Raw genomic sequence first — 16,759 nt, forward strand, 5'->3', positions numbered from 1 at the left:
TATGTGCTATGTTGTGTTGAAGATTCATCTACTAACAGCACATTTTCAGCTATGTGATCTGTCGAATTGAGGATTGAGCATCTGTTGTGTTGAAGATTCATCTACCAACAACACGTTTACAGCTACGTGATCTGTTGTGTTGAAGATTCATCTACCAATAGCACATTTTCAGCTACGTGATCTGGCAAGTTTAAGATTGAGCATCTGTTGTGTTGTACATTTTATCTATCAACAGCACGTTAACAGCTACGTGATCTGTTGTGTTGAATTGTCCTTTACACTTTTGCTGTAGACTACTTTATACCAGGACAAAGCAATGCAAGGAACATCAAAAGGACAACACACTAAGAACAAATCACACAAACAAAAGGAAAAAGGAAAGCCCTGTTCTCCACCAGCTGGGATAAAAATTAGCAGCCACCCAGTAGCCCATGGCTACTAGATTTTGAGCTGGGCTATCAAACTTTTGGGTAAAATTTAGTTGAACATACAAAAAATATAAAACAAAACCATGGCCTGTGCTACCATCTTGTATTTCCTAATTTTTACCAGGTTAAAGTAGTTGTAAAAACAAAGTTGTCAAACAGGAAGTTCATGCTGATTCAGTCTGAAATTGAATCCCACAATATGGCATACATACATTTAATTTCTGTAAAGATATCAATAAGTGTAGCTCCAAGATTGTTAGAGTGGGCAAACACTCCCAGACCCACGTGGAGTATGGTAGTAGGCCAGAACTCCAACACAGCAGCCCAGCCTCAAGTAGGACATATTTTGAGTTCCTCAGTCAGGTAGAACTTATCAGGTATTCTGAAGGCTGGGCTCCTCCACCAACATCTGCTGGTTAACTAACACTTATCACTGACCATGAGAGACCCATAAGGGTATTCAAGGCTGTTAAAACCCCCCTATCATCAGATTACAACAAGAACCCCTAATACATCAACCTGTCATCATTACTTATTCTGTGTTTCCAGGGTTTATTTAAAGGTGTTTACCTTACAGATTCTACACTGTTTCTACTCATTTTGACTGCCAATTATGTCTATTGATTGTGCATCCCGACAGAATCTATTGTTAATATCACTCACAAAGTTAAAGATAAAAAAAATACTGCAAAAAATGTGGATTTTCATGAAGTAGACTAATTTCCTCAAATCCTGAGCTTTTCCTCAATTTCAAGTGATCTGATTGGTAAAAATTTGAGTTGAGGAACGATTTGAGGAAAATCTCAATTTGAAATTTTTATGAAACTAGACACAGGTCTATTTACTGCAAAAAATATTTACGATAAAAACAACTAAATTGGGTTATGACCACTCCTTGAAAGGATGTACAGTTGCTTGTAAATTAAAGATTGATTGATTGATTGTTGGGGTTTAACGCCCGAGCAGCAATATTTCAGCTATATTAAGGTGATAAATAGCAAAAGAAAGTGCCATGTGGTGATGAATACCAGTATATAACCTGATAAAGACATAACATCTTGGATCTATACTTCCAAATTTAGGCACAACTCAAAAATATTTTTTTTATTTCATGAAAAATATATTAAATGTGATGTTATTCCACTTCATCAAAAAGTCACCAGTAACAGACAAGCATTAATATTCCCCCAATATCATACAATAACAACCATTATATAGCTACTATACCAATACATGCTCAAGACGACTGAATAAAAATTGTTGTATTATAAACAGAGCTCCAATATGATTAGAGCTTCATGGTGCATGAAATAGCATTGTCAGACACATCCAGTTGATTACGCTTCACACCTTCCTGTCATGAATGAAAGTATGAAGCATAATAAACTAGGGTTTCAATGATGTAGAAATGATCCTTTGTTTAAAAGTGCATGATATGCCATCCCCATTTTTTTGTTTGATCCAATTTCTCTCAGATAATGGAAATTGAACTTCTCACTATAAAGACAAACATTGTACTAAAAAGATAACAAAATCAACAACATAATTTTTCTGTCATTGTAAAATGTGGCTGGGCAACATTATACTGTAATAATGGGAACATAAAAATTCAAATACAACATATTACTCCTTAAAAAAAAAAAAATTCTACTGATATATAGTTTGCAAATAGAAAAATCTATCATTCATCAATGGTTTTTGTCTTACTACAATAAAATGCTTTGCAGGACACAACTTGATACAACCACATAGGTTGACATCTCACCAATTATGGTAAGTATGGACACACAATTCAAGCTTATTTGGATTTCAATAAAACATTTGAAACAAGACAAAATTATGACCAGAAATAAAGTGGCTCCCAATTCCCACAATGAAGTTATATCATGAAAAATCAAACCCAGGCTTCTATGGTGATGTGGCTAAGAAAATTTCATTTTTGTATAAAATGTCCAGTGAAAACAAATGAATTCATTAAAAATCATGGGAATGAAATGATATTAACGAAGTGGACAGCAGTTGTATCAATAGATAAAAATATTGTGTAGACTACTAATAAACTTGATTCCAAATGTTTGGAATGAGTAAGATTTGATCAACAAACAAAAAATACTGTGAGTTCAGAAATTATTAGAAGGATTTAAAATTAAATATTTTTTTATTTTAAGATCTTATGAAAAATTAAGAAATGATGAAAATTCAATGATAAAAGTTTTATAAAATGCTATTGATACCCAGTCACACTTTTGCAATTATAAACATCACAATAATTTCCCAATTAAAGATATATAAATATAAATACAAATCATAAATACATACACTCCAAATGATAAATACATGTACACTACCATTACATATACCAGTATTACAGAAGCTGAATTGGAGCTAGTTCTTCTGAAGAAAATGGAGGCTTTGTATTGTAAAATAGGGTAACTTTAAGGAAGAGACAAAGTTGAAAATATCATCATATGATTCCAATAATATGTAAAACTACGTTAACTGAAAACCTGTCAAAACTACAACTCATTTAGTTTCATGGCTTTGTTAAGATGGTTTAATGTGTATTACAACACATGAAAAACGGGGAGAGAAATCTACTACCAAATTGTTGATAATTTTTCTATTTTAACAATTGCTTTTATTAAAACTGAATTCTATCAACAACACACTTACTGTAGCAACAAGATCAACTTCCATCCACCATGGCTAATATTCCAACTCATCAAAATTGGTTACAAAATTACAAAAGCTACACACAATTTAATAAAATATCTCCTATTCTTAGCAGTGCATTAAATATGCAAAGGACCTTTTAAACACCAATCAAATTAAATTTTCCAAGTTTTCAACAAAATGAAAGGAAGAAGCTGTTTCTCCTTCACCCAAATCTTGAATTTAATAACTTCCTCAATCTCAATATTATTTTTTTTCTTTTTTAACATGCTCACTGCACTTGCTTGCTGAAGTTAATGAAAGAAATTGATTCTCCTTCACCCAAGTCTTGATTTTAATTATTTCTCCACTCTCAATTAGTATTTTAACATGCTCACTGCACTTGCATGCTGAAGGTAAACATTTTACTATCTTGCATACTTAATCAATACAAACAACTCTTATCTGAAGGACAATCCATACCTTAACCCTCATTGTATACAACAATATACATTTGAATTACCGGTAACAAAATCAAAACTTCAAAAATCATTTATGGATGTAGGTTGAGTAAGGGATCTGAAAACAAACTAACCAAAAAGTTTTTTTCCACAGATATCTGCTTTAAGAGGTTGATAATTGTAAGTTTTTCAAGGGGTCCTAGACCAGAAGCATAAAAATTTATATTGGTATGTAATTGTCCAAACCACTTTTTTGGAAGGTTTTGCATGGTTTACAGAAGATTCTATTGACAGCCTCTTATAAAGTATTGGATTTAAAATGTCTGCACATGTAAACGTGATTCATACTAAATTCCTCATTTTGATGATGAATTAAAAGTTCATAATATAACCTATTTAAAATAAAAAAATCACAGAAAAACAATATAATATACTAAATTCCTCATTTTGATGATGAATTAAAAGTTCACAATATAACCTATTTAAAAAAAAAAAATCACAGAAAAACAATACAATGAATTGCACCTATCACAAGAATTATAATATGACGAATCATCATAACAGGAAACCCTTGCCAGAAAGTTTTAATTTTGTTGAGCTGAATATAGCAAGAAAAACATCCTTAGCATAGGGGTCAACTAGGAAGTGATATTCTGGTGCAAAACTTGGTCGGCATGTCGGGGACAATGATGGTGAAACTGGTCTGCTGTCGTCATATGATTCCACTGAATCTGGTGGTGACACCTGTGGGAAATCTGGAATGTCATGAGTTGGATTGAGGTTCAACTTCAGTGAGATGTCTGGACGCACAAACTCTGATGTCCCGTCGATGAAAGCAGCTACCCGATCTTTATTTTCTTTCTCAGACTGCAAAAAAAGGACACAAAAAACTATTACTCTTTCAGCAATGTTTGTCATTAACAATCTCAACATATTCAATATGTAAATATTTTATTTTCATTCTAAATATGTTATTAATTATCTGCTCTATTTTCAAATACTGAAGTTTGGGAACAGAAAGCATCATATAGAAAGTAGCAATGGAAAAAAATATAAATTTCCCCAAATACGAATACTATTTCAATAACTAGTAAAACAGATAAAATTTTCTACTTTCTATCAATGGAAACCTAACTACAGTAAATTTAAAAATGTTGCATTAATTTCATTATAGTCATGACTTTGACATTATGGCCAACAAAACAATTTTAATTTTCGCAATATCAGGAATCCTGTTCAAATTCATTACATAATCATAATGGTTATTTTTTAATTGTGCTTAAAATCCAGTCACAATTTTCCTTATAATAAAAACATACCAATAGCAATAATAAATGAATTTACAGCATTGAAATTAATGTTTAAACATTGTGAATACAGGTATATGCTGGTAGGTCATTAATTAAGCTTAAAATTATGCATCACAAATGCTAAATGCAAATCAGCAGCTGAAAAGCACACATTTTATCATAAGGCTTCCTTTTATAGAAAACATCAAGGGAAAGTTATATACATAATTAAATTGTAAGAAGATTACTACATCAAGAGGAAAGCTGTGAACAAGAAAGGAAGAATCCTGCTACATGATCTAATTCATTCAATAATTACAGTCTTATGATCAGTATTTATCAATTCAAGGGGTACCAACAAAACATTCTTCTTGAGATTCAAATATTTGTAGATTAATCTTCAACATAAAATAAAGAAAAATGGAATATATTTTGTTCAGCATTACCATTTCTTTTTTATCAAAATCTTAAAAGAAATCTTGAATATTAGACTCCATAAACAATACTTTTTTCTTTACAGTTTTTATATGACAACATCTAATAGATCTTTTTGTGTTAAAAAATTAACGATTAATTCCCATTGGTTTTTCGTTGGATACGAATATAGTTCCAAATTTGATGGTAGGGTCCTTCCTCATTTTTTGATATATTTTCTGGGAATTTATTTTCTAAAGTTTTACCACAAATTGGTAAAAAATATGTCAAAATTTCATAGAATTTTTTTTCATTAATAAATTATGACTACAAGTTGTGATTTGGTCCAGTGAAAGAAGGTAAAAATTTCTGACTTTTAACTCAGTTCATTTGTTATGTCCACCCTATCTCTGGGTCATTTGTCTTAGTTTTATAAAATAATGGAGAATTTTTCTGCAATTTGCAAATAAAAACCCACTAGTAGGTATCTTTGGGCCAGAGAAGTTTTATTCAGTTTGTGCAAGTAGAATTTTTTTAAATCTGTTCAAATGTGTATATTGAAATACACGTGAAAATCAATTGTGGTCTCGTTGCCAGTTAACAAGAAAAGGTATTCAAGACATGTTCTAGCAAGGAAGATACAACTGATAGTATCATATCTCAAATCGGTTGAATTATGTAATTAATGATGCAATGCATGTTTTTTTGGTAATAAATAAAAGTTACTGGATAGAAAAAATAACATTTCTTCCCTCAATTTATATCTTTAAGGCTTTGAAGTGTGAAAAGACTATAAAAACGACATCATTACTAATCAGTTTGGTCATTACAGCCTGGTGACTGATAAGGATTGAATGGTTTCATATTATCCCTCAGGATAAAATGATATAACATTATGTAATTTTGAGATTACACTAATAATCATATTATGTATGCCTTAAGGCTAATAATTATTAGAAGAATTTGGTCACATTAAATTTTTTTGGCATGTTTTTTTGTTTTTTTTATTAATTTTTTTTTAAACATTTTCTCATTTTGAATGTTTTGTTTTTTTTAATCCATCAGTTCCTTACTTAGCACTCAACAAACTTTGTTGGCTAAGTTTCCAACTTATGAATGAAGAATATAACCTTTTCCAGAAATGCTATTTCCTTCAAACATGTACCTTGTTCATTTTGTAAAAAAGTATCAGATGGAATAATTTTACATAAATAGTCTCTATAAGTATAAATGTTCTTACAGGAGTGTAGATTAAAGAATGGCTTATTTTTCACAATTTGAGAAATTTGTCTTTTTTGCAAGAGGAGTGTAGGGGAATGAGAGAAAAGACCAAGAATTTCTCTTATGAGTGAAAGAAAACCCAATCTTTGATCTTCAAAGGGTATAAATACCAGTTTCTCTTAGAGAATGCTGTAATTTCTAGAAACATAGTATATAGTGACATATTTTCTCTGCCTTTGTTTTGAATATGTCTATAATGCTGCCACTTTCAAGACGTTTCATTGGTTAAAAGAATGAATTAAGACAAGCACACATGACCTTGTCTTACACGGTCATCTCATCTGGAAAAAGGCCATCTCCGGAAGAAACCAGCTTCTAGCCACACATATAGCCAGCCCAAAGCCAATCATATTAAGTTTACCTAAAACCCTTGTTTTTTGTATGCAATGAAATTTTGCAATTTTCCTCATGACAAAAATATCATGAAAATATATCATTGTGAATCCTTGACATATATATTACTGAATATTCAATATATATCAAAGTCTAACTTAGTAGTTTATGGTTCACCATAAGTGCAATGAAGTTACAGGCAGACATCAAAACAAAGGTCAACTTTTGTTGAGTAGGAAAATACATTCAGAACATAATGATATAGTTAATTCTGAATATTATGCCAATTTTTCTTCTTTTCATGAATGACGAGGTAGTAAAATTGGAACCATAAACAATATCCTGCATATATCTATTCTAACAAAGCCAGTCATGATCAGCACCATTATCAGGAGAATAATCTTCACAAGTCCTTAAGTGTTTGTTAGTAACATGTATTTACATAAAATATGAATAGTTTAAAAAGCTTAATAAGATTTTTTTTAAATTAAATATTTCATATTTCAAGTTAGTAATTATTGAATATACAATGTCCTTCATGCCTTACATGGCTAAATATGATAAATAATTCAATTTAAATTAATTTTCATAAAGACTCATCTAAAGTAGCCATTCCAATGATCAATAAAACTTTTATGAAAACGTTCTAGAAAATAGCAAATTTTAGGTTAATCAATAAAACACAGTCTCAGCCATGCTTAAAAAAATGTTCTTTATATAACCTTTTACATTTTTTTCATTCAGTTTTTGATTGGACAAAGGGGAATAACCCCATCTTCTAATCAAATATAAGTGAAAGTACACATACAAAACTGACCATGTAAGTGAACAGTGTAATATAAATTATAATAAATGAAATTGAATGAAATAAGCAAAAAGTTTCCACACAATGATGACTACATGTAAAAATAGTGATTAAAAAAAAACATAAGTGAACGTTACTATCCCTCTTCAACCCCCTGTAGAAGTTAGGTGATTAGCCAGATTTTCAAGGGACTTCAGGACAAAAGGGGTATTCTTGCCCATTATTTTGCTTAATTTTTTGCCCAAATTTTGCAAGAAATTACAAAGTTTTTTAAAAAGGGTGTTCCTAACATCCGAACTCTGTCCTTACCACTGGAGCCACTAAATGAAGTTATACACTTCAAGAGACCAAATAAATTCATGCTCATGGGATTAGTAATTATTCCAACATGAAAGGTGTTAACCAATGTTCATTTTCATTACAATAAGACTTTAAACAATTATATGATTGTAACTTTACTTTCTCTGTCCTTTAAAAATTGTGTTACAAATTAAGACAGCAACAGTAAAATAGAAATTTTCTTTGATTTTTTAAAATCTTAGAACATTGATTCTCCAATAACTAAAAAAAATCATTCAAGACATTCTTTTGTTATTGTTGAAATGTTAACTGAAAGACAGTCAGAACCAGGGGCGTGTCCAGGATATTTGAAAGGGGGGGGGCGTAGAATAAAAAATTTTTGGACCTTTTTTGGCTTAAAAACATAAAATAATAGAGAATTGCACTAATGTAACGGTTCCTGACTTGGAGCATGTATATTTTATAGTTAAAGTGTCAGGGTGTGACATTTTTTATGCCGAGTTTTCTCCATTAATTGTCTATGGTATATTAAAATGATTGGATGGATCTTAACATGGATTTAATATTAACACTAAACAACTACATTGAACTGTGCAAATGTTAAAAACGTGTATCCGTTCTCGAGTTATTGTATTAAAACCACCGGGATGGACGGACCGACGGAAAATGTTGTTTGTGCTGTATTTATACCACTCTACCAAGAAATTTGTTTTGCATGCACACGTATAAAAATTGCGGTTTTTATCCAACGCAATCATAGGTTTGAACCCCGTTCTGGATATCATAGTCAAATCTGAGTGACCCCTTCCAAGGCAACGCGTGAAAAAATAACCCCATTTTAGACAATTTAGCTGAAAATACAACCCCTTTTGTCAGAATATACCCAGTATTGTATATATAGTAATATACCCCCTCCCCCCCCCCCCCGGTATATTTAGAATGGCTATGGGGAATCGAAGTTAGTGTCACACAATACAACCAAAATTCATGTATTATACTGATTTACTTACCGTTTTGGTTGTTTAAAAAAGGTGTCCAAGACACCTTGATACGATTTTAAGGTCTTTTGACGTTTTGTTTTTGACATCGACATCTTTGCGAATTCTTTATCACATCAACAACAATGGATACTAATCGCAGAGTCGAACACGCCGGACTCCGAGAAACGAAATTTTACGGTTGATGATGACCCATCAAATTGGGGAATCAGTATAAAAAGAAATCAGAGTATGTGTTTAATTAATGAATATGATAAATTGCCATCATTCAATACAATACTAGCAGATTATAACGATAGTTTTTTTTTTTTTTTTTTTTTTTTAAAGGGGGGGCATACGCCCATTACGCCCTTACCTGGACCCGCCCCTGAGAACCATTAAAAGGGTAAAAAAATAACAAGGAGTGGAATGACCACTTTTTAAGACAAAGTTCACCACGCTTCTACAAGAGGTTTATAAGTAGAAGAATTTGCCCTCAGTAAAAGTGTAACAATTCTATTGATTGTTTATTCCCTACCTTTTTGATGACAGCTGAAGTCTGATTAGTATTGACAAAGTTAATACATAATTAGATAAAGTAGTTAGACACAACCACAAAAGTTTTTTTGCTATTAAGTCTCTCCTCAATTAAAATAAAAAATAAAAAAGGAATCAACTGACTCGTGAACCAATCTGTTCAATACTATATGCTAGTATATATCAATTATAATTGTTGCCAATTTCTGTGTATTTTGTCTCATAAACATACTCACGTGAAACAATTTGAGTGATTTAATAACTAGAGGCTCTAAAGAGCCTGAATCGCTCACCTGGCTTGCATAAGCAACATTCTATTTTTAAAGTTATAACATTGAAAATAGCGAAAAACATTGAAAAAAGGCAATGACCATTATGTATTATTTTTAGTAACAGTGGCCATGTTTTAAATGGATCAAAAATCCCAAGAATAATTCTATGCAGAACACCCTACGAAATATTCATACCAATTTTGCTTTAAGAGACTTCATCCCTTTTATTCATCTCATGTGTTTACATACTAAAGGACGAGAGTCACCTGAGATATAAATATAAGAAATGTACCTTTCAATAATTTGGTTAACATTCTTGTCCAATAGAGGATTTCCAAGAAAAGGGCTTTAAGGATCTTTAATCTTCCCTGGTATGTAACATACATGTACTACAAAATGTTTTGAGGCTCACATGCATGGAAAAAAAACTAATGATTTTAAACAATGATTGGGAGACCATGCACCATTTATAACATGCTAGAAGAATGGTAAGAGTGACCTATTGAACTTGTAAGTCTCGTCACAATTCACAAGAATGGGTCAGAAACTATCATTCAAAAACATAGGACGTGGTTGTCAATACAGTAATAACTACAATCCTTTAAACCTCCAATGTGTAAATATGATAAATATATGGCTCTAGTATAAGTGCAGTATCTGTAAGAATCAGGCAGCGGGTGAAACATGGTAGGGAAAAACCAACCATTTTGATAGTTTAATTTGACTTTTTTAACCATCGGAATCATGGAAATCAGACAAGATTTTCTATATCATGCTGGATCATTGAGTTACAATTTCATTAAAATGCACTGAAAATGAAAATTTCAAGGGCAGATAACTCTGACAAAAACCTCATTTTTCTACGATTCTGTTGAAAAATTTCTAAGTAAATCAAATGATGCAGAGATCAAATAATGGCCATTTCAAAGAAAGATTGATTCATTGATTGTTGGTGTTAACGTCCGAGCAGCAATACTTCAGCTATATTCAGATGATGAACATGAAATGGATGATAAAATGAACATGAAATGATGATGAAATGAAAAATGGGATGGGACACAAAGAAAGAAAGCATCCTGGAGTGAAATTATATTGTCAGATTGGTGGGTTTTGACATGCATGTTTCTGATTTTTCCCATTTTGCCTGATTCTTACAAACACTTACACTTAACCATTTCTTCATTATGATAAGTTTGATAATAATACAAAACAGAAAATTTACTATCTGGTAAATATCATTTTGTTGTACCCAGAAGTAACCAACTAAATATAAATGGGTCTTTGATTTCAAATGATTTTGAAGTTCCAGGTCAAAAATAAATCAGAACAACACTTACAAGCCTTATTTTGATAACTTGCACTTAGCTATAGCTTATTCAAAAAACAAACGGGTACAACAAAATGTACATCCAAATCACAGATTTGCGCACACAAAAAGTTTTGAGTTTATATCAATCAAATACATACCATCAATTTATTTGTTCAGTTACAACAATACATGATTCAAGAGCACATTCAAACTTGATAATATTTTGTGATTTATTCTGGGCAGGTAAAACAAAGTAAGTAAAAGAAAGTTGAAACCCCATGAGACTTCAAGCAACAATGGTAAATCTCATTTCATGACATCACAACCCTCATATAAGTAAAGATCAACTTATAAAGCAAGGACAAAGGTCAATGGATTTTCTCAACCAATCAAATAAACCAACCTGTGGAATATCTTGATGAAAGGAATCCCTCCAAACAAAGGTAATTAACTGTGGATTGTCATGCTGAACTTTGACCTCCAACTCAGCCAATGAAAAAGCTTGTTGTTGACTGTCATCTTCTATTCCAAGCATCAGCATCAGCTCATTGGTCAATAAAAGTTCAACTTTGACTTCTGAATCCATGATATCAAGATAATTAGCCACTATAGAAGACTGGAGCTCACAATTGGGGAGAGATTGAAGAAGTTTTCTGAAATTGAAAAGACTTTGTATCAATGAATTTATTAAAGCAGTAAAGGCTAAAAACTACGCAATAAACCTTTTTTAGCAATATCTATTTTTAGTATGTAACTGCAGGGGTGATTAAGAAGGATCCAATAAACCTATATACACACTCAATGTTGAGGCAATTAACAAAAAACAAAAGCTGCACTAAAGCATAAACCTGTACCCCCCTTTTTTCAGTGTCCAAAATCCCGTAATTTTGAAATAAAAAATTGGAAAACAATGTGAACAAATAGGCCTCATACAATGGAACAGTATACCACCATATGTCTGTTGAAATGAATAAAAAGAATAGAAATTTGTTTCAACATTTTTGATAACAGTTTCAGATTTTATTATGTTTCAAATCAAAATCATAATTTCACCTTCCAGGTTTTATTCATTACCTGATATATTTGAGATGACTATTGTTCATGTGTGAGATGTTAATTTCTTCTGCTGGATACGAGGGTTTGATTACATCCCCTGATAGACCAGTGCCGTATAATAAACCTAGAATGTATAGGTACAACATCAATGAAAATGAGCCATAATACAACAATCTATTTACGACCACCCCAGGTGCCAATCCAAGGATGAGCATGCCAGGCTTACATCCCCCTTAAAATTGGGGGAATACATTTTTTTTTCGCATGAAATCTTTATTTTCCACTAAATCTAACCCCATAAATTTTCTTGTTTGGTTTCCCTAGGCATTTAATTCTATTTACAGACCCTATTCTGAAATCCTGGATCCACCCCTGCACCACAACAATTTTCCCAACAATGTATGTAGAAATGATTAAAATCTTCTAAAGTGGTTTGCTGGAGATTAAACAGTTTGCTGAACAAGTAATTTTTTTTTCTTGGTTTCACTCAAAATATAGATGTCACTAAAAATCAAGAACTAAAACTCTTCATCAATGAAAAAAATCAGCTCAAACATGTCATAAATCTGCAATAAGTAATAATAACACAAATTTTGTCAACTTCAAATTCTTTTACAGTTAACTTTCAAGGAATGTTCAATGAAATATTCCCTCTATTTAAATACACATACCTCAATAGACACAAATTTAAGTAATACTTGAAAAATCAGGCTAGCAGAATACCTACCTTGTCCAGTCTGAGATAAAAACTCAGCAGCGCCACCTATTGGTTTTGTAAACACACCCACTAAACCTTTCCCCACACCAGAAACAAGTTCTGAAGCACCTGACCTCTGACCTTCACCCCTTGACATCATTGTCTGTAGAGGTTGATCAGCTATACCAGCAACAGCACCTGAAAAAAAGCAATTATAGGATAATTAAGTCATGTTTTATTTTCTTGGTGTTTACATTTTAAAATAACCAATAACCTGGTTAAGACTTTAACTAAATGTTCAATACCATTGATTGATTGATAATTGTTTAGCATCCTATGGCAGATATTTCATGCATTTTAGGGCAAAAATGATTGACCTACTGAACAGTGCCTATAAACTGGCAACCGAGTTATACTTGAATTTTTTGTTGAGGCCCAGGAAGACTACTGATAACCCCTTTTAATTTTTTACTGGCTAACTGCTGGTCTAAAAGCCATAAGAACCCTGGTAGTTACCACCACCTACCATTATTTAATATTTTCTTTTAAACTGGTACAGAAGGGACAAGAATGTGTATCAGGTAATTTTGCTTTATGAACAGTGGTACTAAATTTTTACAGTCTCAGTTTTTCGTGTCAATAGACAGGTCTATGGGAGATAACTATGAAATATTTTTACTTATATTTGGTGAGCTTTAATTTTTGTGACTCCCTTATCTTTATGGATAAAGTCAACATTTCCTGCTACAAGGTAATAAATGGTATACCTAACAAGCTCATGCCAAAGCCTGTCAGCCCATTTCTCAGCCCACTGGTAAGACCCAATGGATGTTGCCTCCTCCTCTCTTCTTGTCTCTCACGATGACTGTCATCCATTGATAGTCTGTCCATATTACGGGAAACACTGGAGGCAAAGTTGGTCACTGATGTCAACATACCTAAAGACCAAAAATAATAGTGACTTTTCAGAGTAATTTTTTACTATATTAGAATTTGAACCACAAACTGAGTAGCACCTCCCAATTCTGAGGAATAGTATCTGTACTTCAGAAAATAATTAATCTAAGGTTTTGGTGATTATCACAGAAAAAAAAATTCCATGAATCAGAAATCTCAACCTGCACTTGAGAAGAAACTTTCTTATTTCTGAGGTACATGCAACACAATTTTGATTTTTTAAAATTTAACCTCCCCTACTGCAGTATTTCTACTATATGATAAATTAACCCACACGGCTGTAATATTTCACCCCCTCCTTTATTTTAAATATACACATACCTTGGTGCAAAATTTCTGCCTCCACTTTTAAATGATTAAAGAGAACCAATGACAGAGGTACAAAATATTTTTTTTTATAATATGAAAGTCATTCTTTATTGAAAACACAAAAACTGACTGAAAACGTTAATCTTTTTTCTAATTCACAAAAAATCAGCAAATATGTCCTTCAAATAAATATCTTGGACTATGATTTTCAGGCAGAATCCACATCTCTTCAAGTACCACAAAATTTTAACTTGGTGCATATATTTACAGTACCAGTACCACTATAAACCTACCAATTAATAAAATTTGACAAACCTGATGAAATATTCCTGACAAAAGATGACATTCCAGAACTGACCCCTGACACAAAGGCTCCTGGACCCTGAGTGAGGCCCCCATAGGGTAATCTGACTAAATCAGCCACACCTGTGCCTATCGACCTGATTAACCCTGTAGGGTTCCCCAATATCTCTAGTGAACCAACAACAATACCTAGGTAAAGGAAAAAATACATAATTACATTAAGTAATACTCCATCTAAAAAACATGCAGAGGGTGAAACAACTTTTAATCCTATGTAGACATTTTCATCTTTTCTGACATTATTTATTTCCTAGAATTCCTGAAATCATTTTTGAATGGTTATACTTTAAGGAGGTAGACCTAGGGTAAGGGACACAACTCCTAGAAATTATTGGAACGTTTGTATTGACAGCATTTTACTCCAATCTCATGCAAGCATTAAAGTAACATGGACTGATTTCATTCTATTTCAATTTAAAGCTTGAAAGGCTTTGGTGAAACTAATATGTTACAAACGTATCACTGATTTCAAGAGTTATGTATGAGATTTTCCTTTCCTTTTTCAAAGTAGAATATTCCTAAGTTAAGTTGGAATTGCTCATTTAACCTAACTTTGGCTGACACTTTTTTTTTTAAAACAATGTTTATTAAGTCCTCTAAAGAGTTTAAAGTCCATGAAAACCCCTCTACCACAAATGTTTGCAATAACAGGAAGTTGGTGTTCTAAATTAGCACTAATTAATGTAGTGTTGATAAAGATATAATGATAAGAAAAAGTAAAACATAGATGCACCTTTTTATATATTATAAAACAATTATTCTGATATATATTAAGTTAAAAACAATTAATCAATTATCTATCATGTTTATATAAACTCACCTGCCCTGAACAAGGCACTTGAGGCATAATGCATGGCTAGCACTCGTACCAGTTGGTGGGTTGTCGAGTTGACTCCTCTTTTCTCAAACTTTCCAAAGGTCAAAGGTGTTTTATCAGAAGCTATAAAAAGCTTTAGTGAGGCATGAACACTAATCAACAGGGAACAAGGTTGAATCACAAGCTGCTTGATTCTAATTGGTGAACTTAGACCATGTGACATTGTAACTAAATGAGATGGCATCCTGTTTATGTCTTTCAAGCATCTATCTGAACCAGACAAGGAGCTTGGAATGAGTTTCTCAATTTCTTCCAGCATTCTATAAACAAATCTATCATCAACATTCCCTAATATTGGTTCCATAGCAATTTCTACAGACTTGATTAATGAATTATCCAAACAATCTGTTTCCATAACAACAAGCACATGAGCAAAACTTCTTGCTTTTATCACAGCTAGCTTTTCAGACAAGTTCATGGAATGAAATTCAACAAGAAAATCTTCATCTTTTTTCTTCTGTTCTCTTCGAGCAAATATCACAGGAAAGTCATACAAACCCTTAGTTTCAAACAATTGGTTATCAATTTGAATATTTTCAGCAGAAACAGAATAGCAATCATGGCAAGGGCTATTTTCATCGAATCCTTCAATCAACGGGTAATGAGCTAAAAATAGATGATCACATGTAACTCGGATTACTTCAGAAATTTGAGTATCAGAGCTCGACTCGTCTTGTAGAACCAAACACCAATGATGTAAATGTAAACTAGCATACAACTCATAGCTCCTCTTTAATATATTAGAATTAATAAAAACTTCCTGTTTCAAAACACCAACATCAAATTCTTTAACTTCTAAATTTTTGTCATCTGCTTTATGTTGATTCTCAGTTATTGTAACAGTACCAATTTTGTTTCTGATTTCCTTTGCTGAAACCTCTGCCTTACTTGCAGCATTTATCACGACATGGGTTACCATAGAAGCATGTATGACCTTAACCTTTAGGTTCAAAAGGTTAGGCAGTGATATGAATCTTTCCATGTCTTCATTTATATCCAGTGGGTCACTCCAAGTAATATTCCAATCTTGATCTTGTGAGTGTTTACTCTCACTGTCTGATTCATCTGTATCAGAAGATCTTTGGATACCAACATGAATCCTGGGCAGACCTCCATCCCCAATAGACAGCTGGAACTGTCGATTGGTCATTGAAGGTGTGTAGAACACATTTTGATTAGGAAGAATTGTGGGTAAAATGTCTGTCAATTCAGCTTCCTCTTGTGTAGTATAGCCTAAAAAATATAAAACATCTTTAACATTTTTAATTCAAGCACAATGTCCATTAAACCTAGAAAATCTTCTATTTCATTAATACAGTTTCACTTAACTTCATTCTTACTCTTTTTTTCATTTTGTATCAAACTGTGTTACTTATGTACCTTTATGTACCAGTATCTTGCAATTCACACTTAATATTTTACTCTGAATGACCTTTTGAAGT

At 32.2% G+C, this 16,759-nt stretch overlaps 1 protein-coding gene across 3 annotated transcripts in view; it reads right to left on the reverse strand.

Moving 5' to 3' along the window:
• Positions 1–1,517: 1,517 nt before the first annotated feature.
• The window catches only part of LOC148598425 (intermembrane lipid transfer protein VPS13B-like), a 64,746-nt gene continuing 49,504 nt past the window's right edge, over positions 1,518–16,759 (reverse strand). The window contains exons 43-51 of one of the 3 annotated variants that reach the window (XR_015918657.1): positions 15,261–16,550; positions 14,393–14,569; positions 13,579–13,749; positions 12,842–13,009; positions 12,133–12,238; positions 11,462–11,711; positions 9,479–9,499; positions 4,020–4,408; positions 3,824–3,933 (exon numbers count right to left, since the gene is read on the reverse strand). Coding sequence is in view for 2 of the 3 variants with exons in the window: in XM_088561808.1 (XP_088417934.1) it covers positions 4,097–4,408; positions 9,479–9,499; positions 11,462–11,711; positions 12,133–12,238; positions 12,842–13,009; positions 13,579–13,749; positions 14,393–14,569; positions 15,261–16,550 (2,495 nt within the window). In the remaining variant the exon portion in view is untranslated. Of the gene's footprint in view, positions 4,409–9,478; positions 9,500–11,461; positions 11,712–12,132; positions 12,239–12,841; positions 13,010–13,578; positions 13,750–14,392; positions 14,570–15,260; positions 16,551–16,759 lie in introns of all 3 variants that reach the window. The other 2 variants (XM_088561808.1, XM_088561809.1) reach the window with 2 other exon arrangements.

The sequence above is a fragment of the Perna viridis genome, chromosome 14 (assembly GCF_037379345.1).
Source record: "Perna viridis isolate PV_CMFRI_1.1 ecotype Kerala chromosome 14, ASM3737934v1, whole genome shotgun sequence".
In the NCBI taxonomy this organism is placed as follows: Eukaryota; Metazoa; Mollusca; class Bivalvia; order Mytilida; family Mytilidae; genus Perna; species Perna viridis.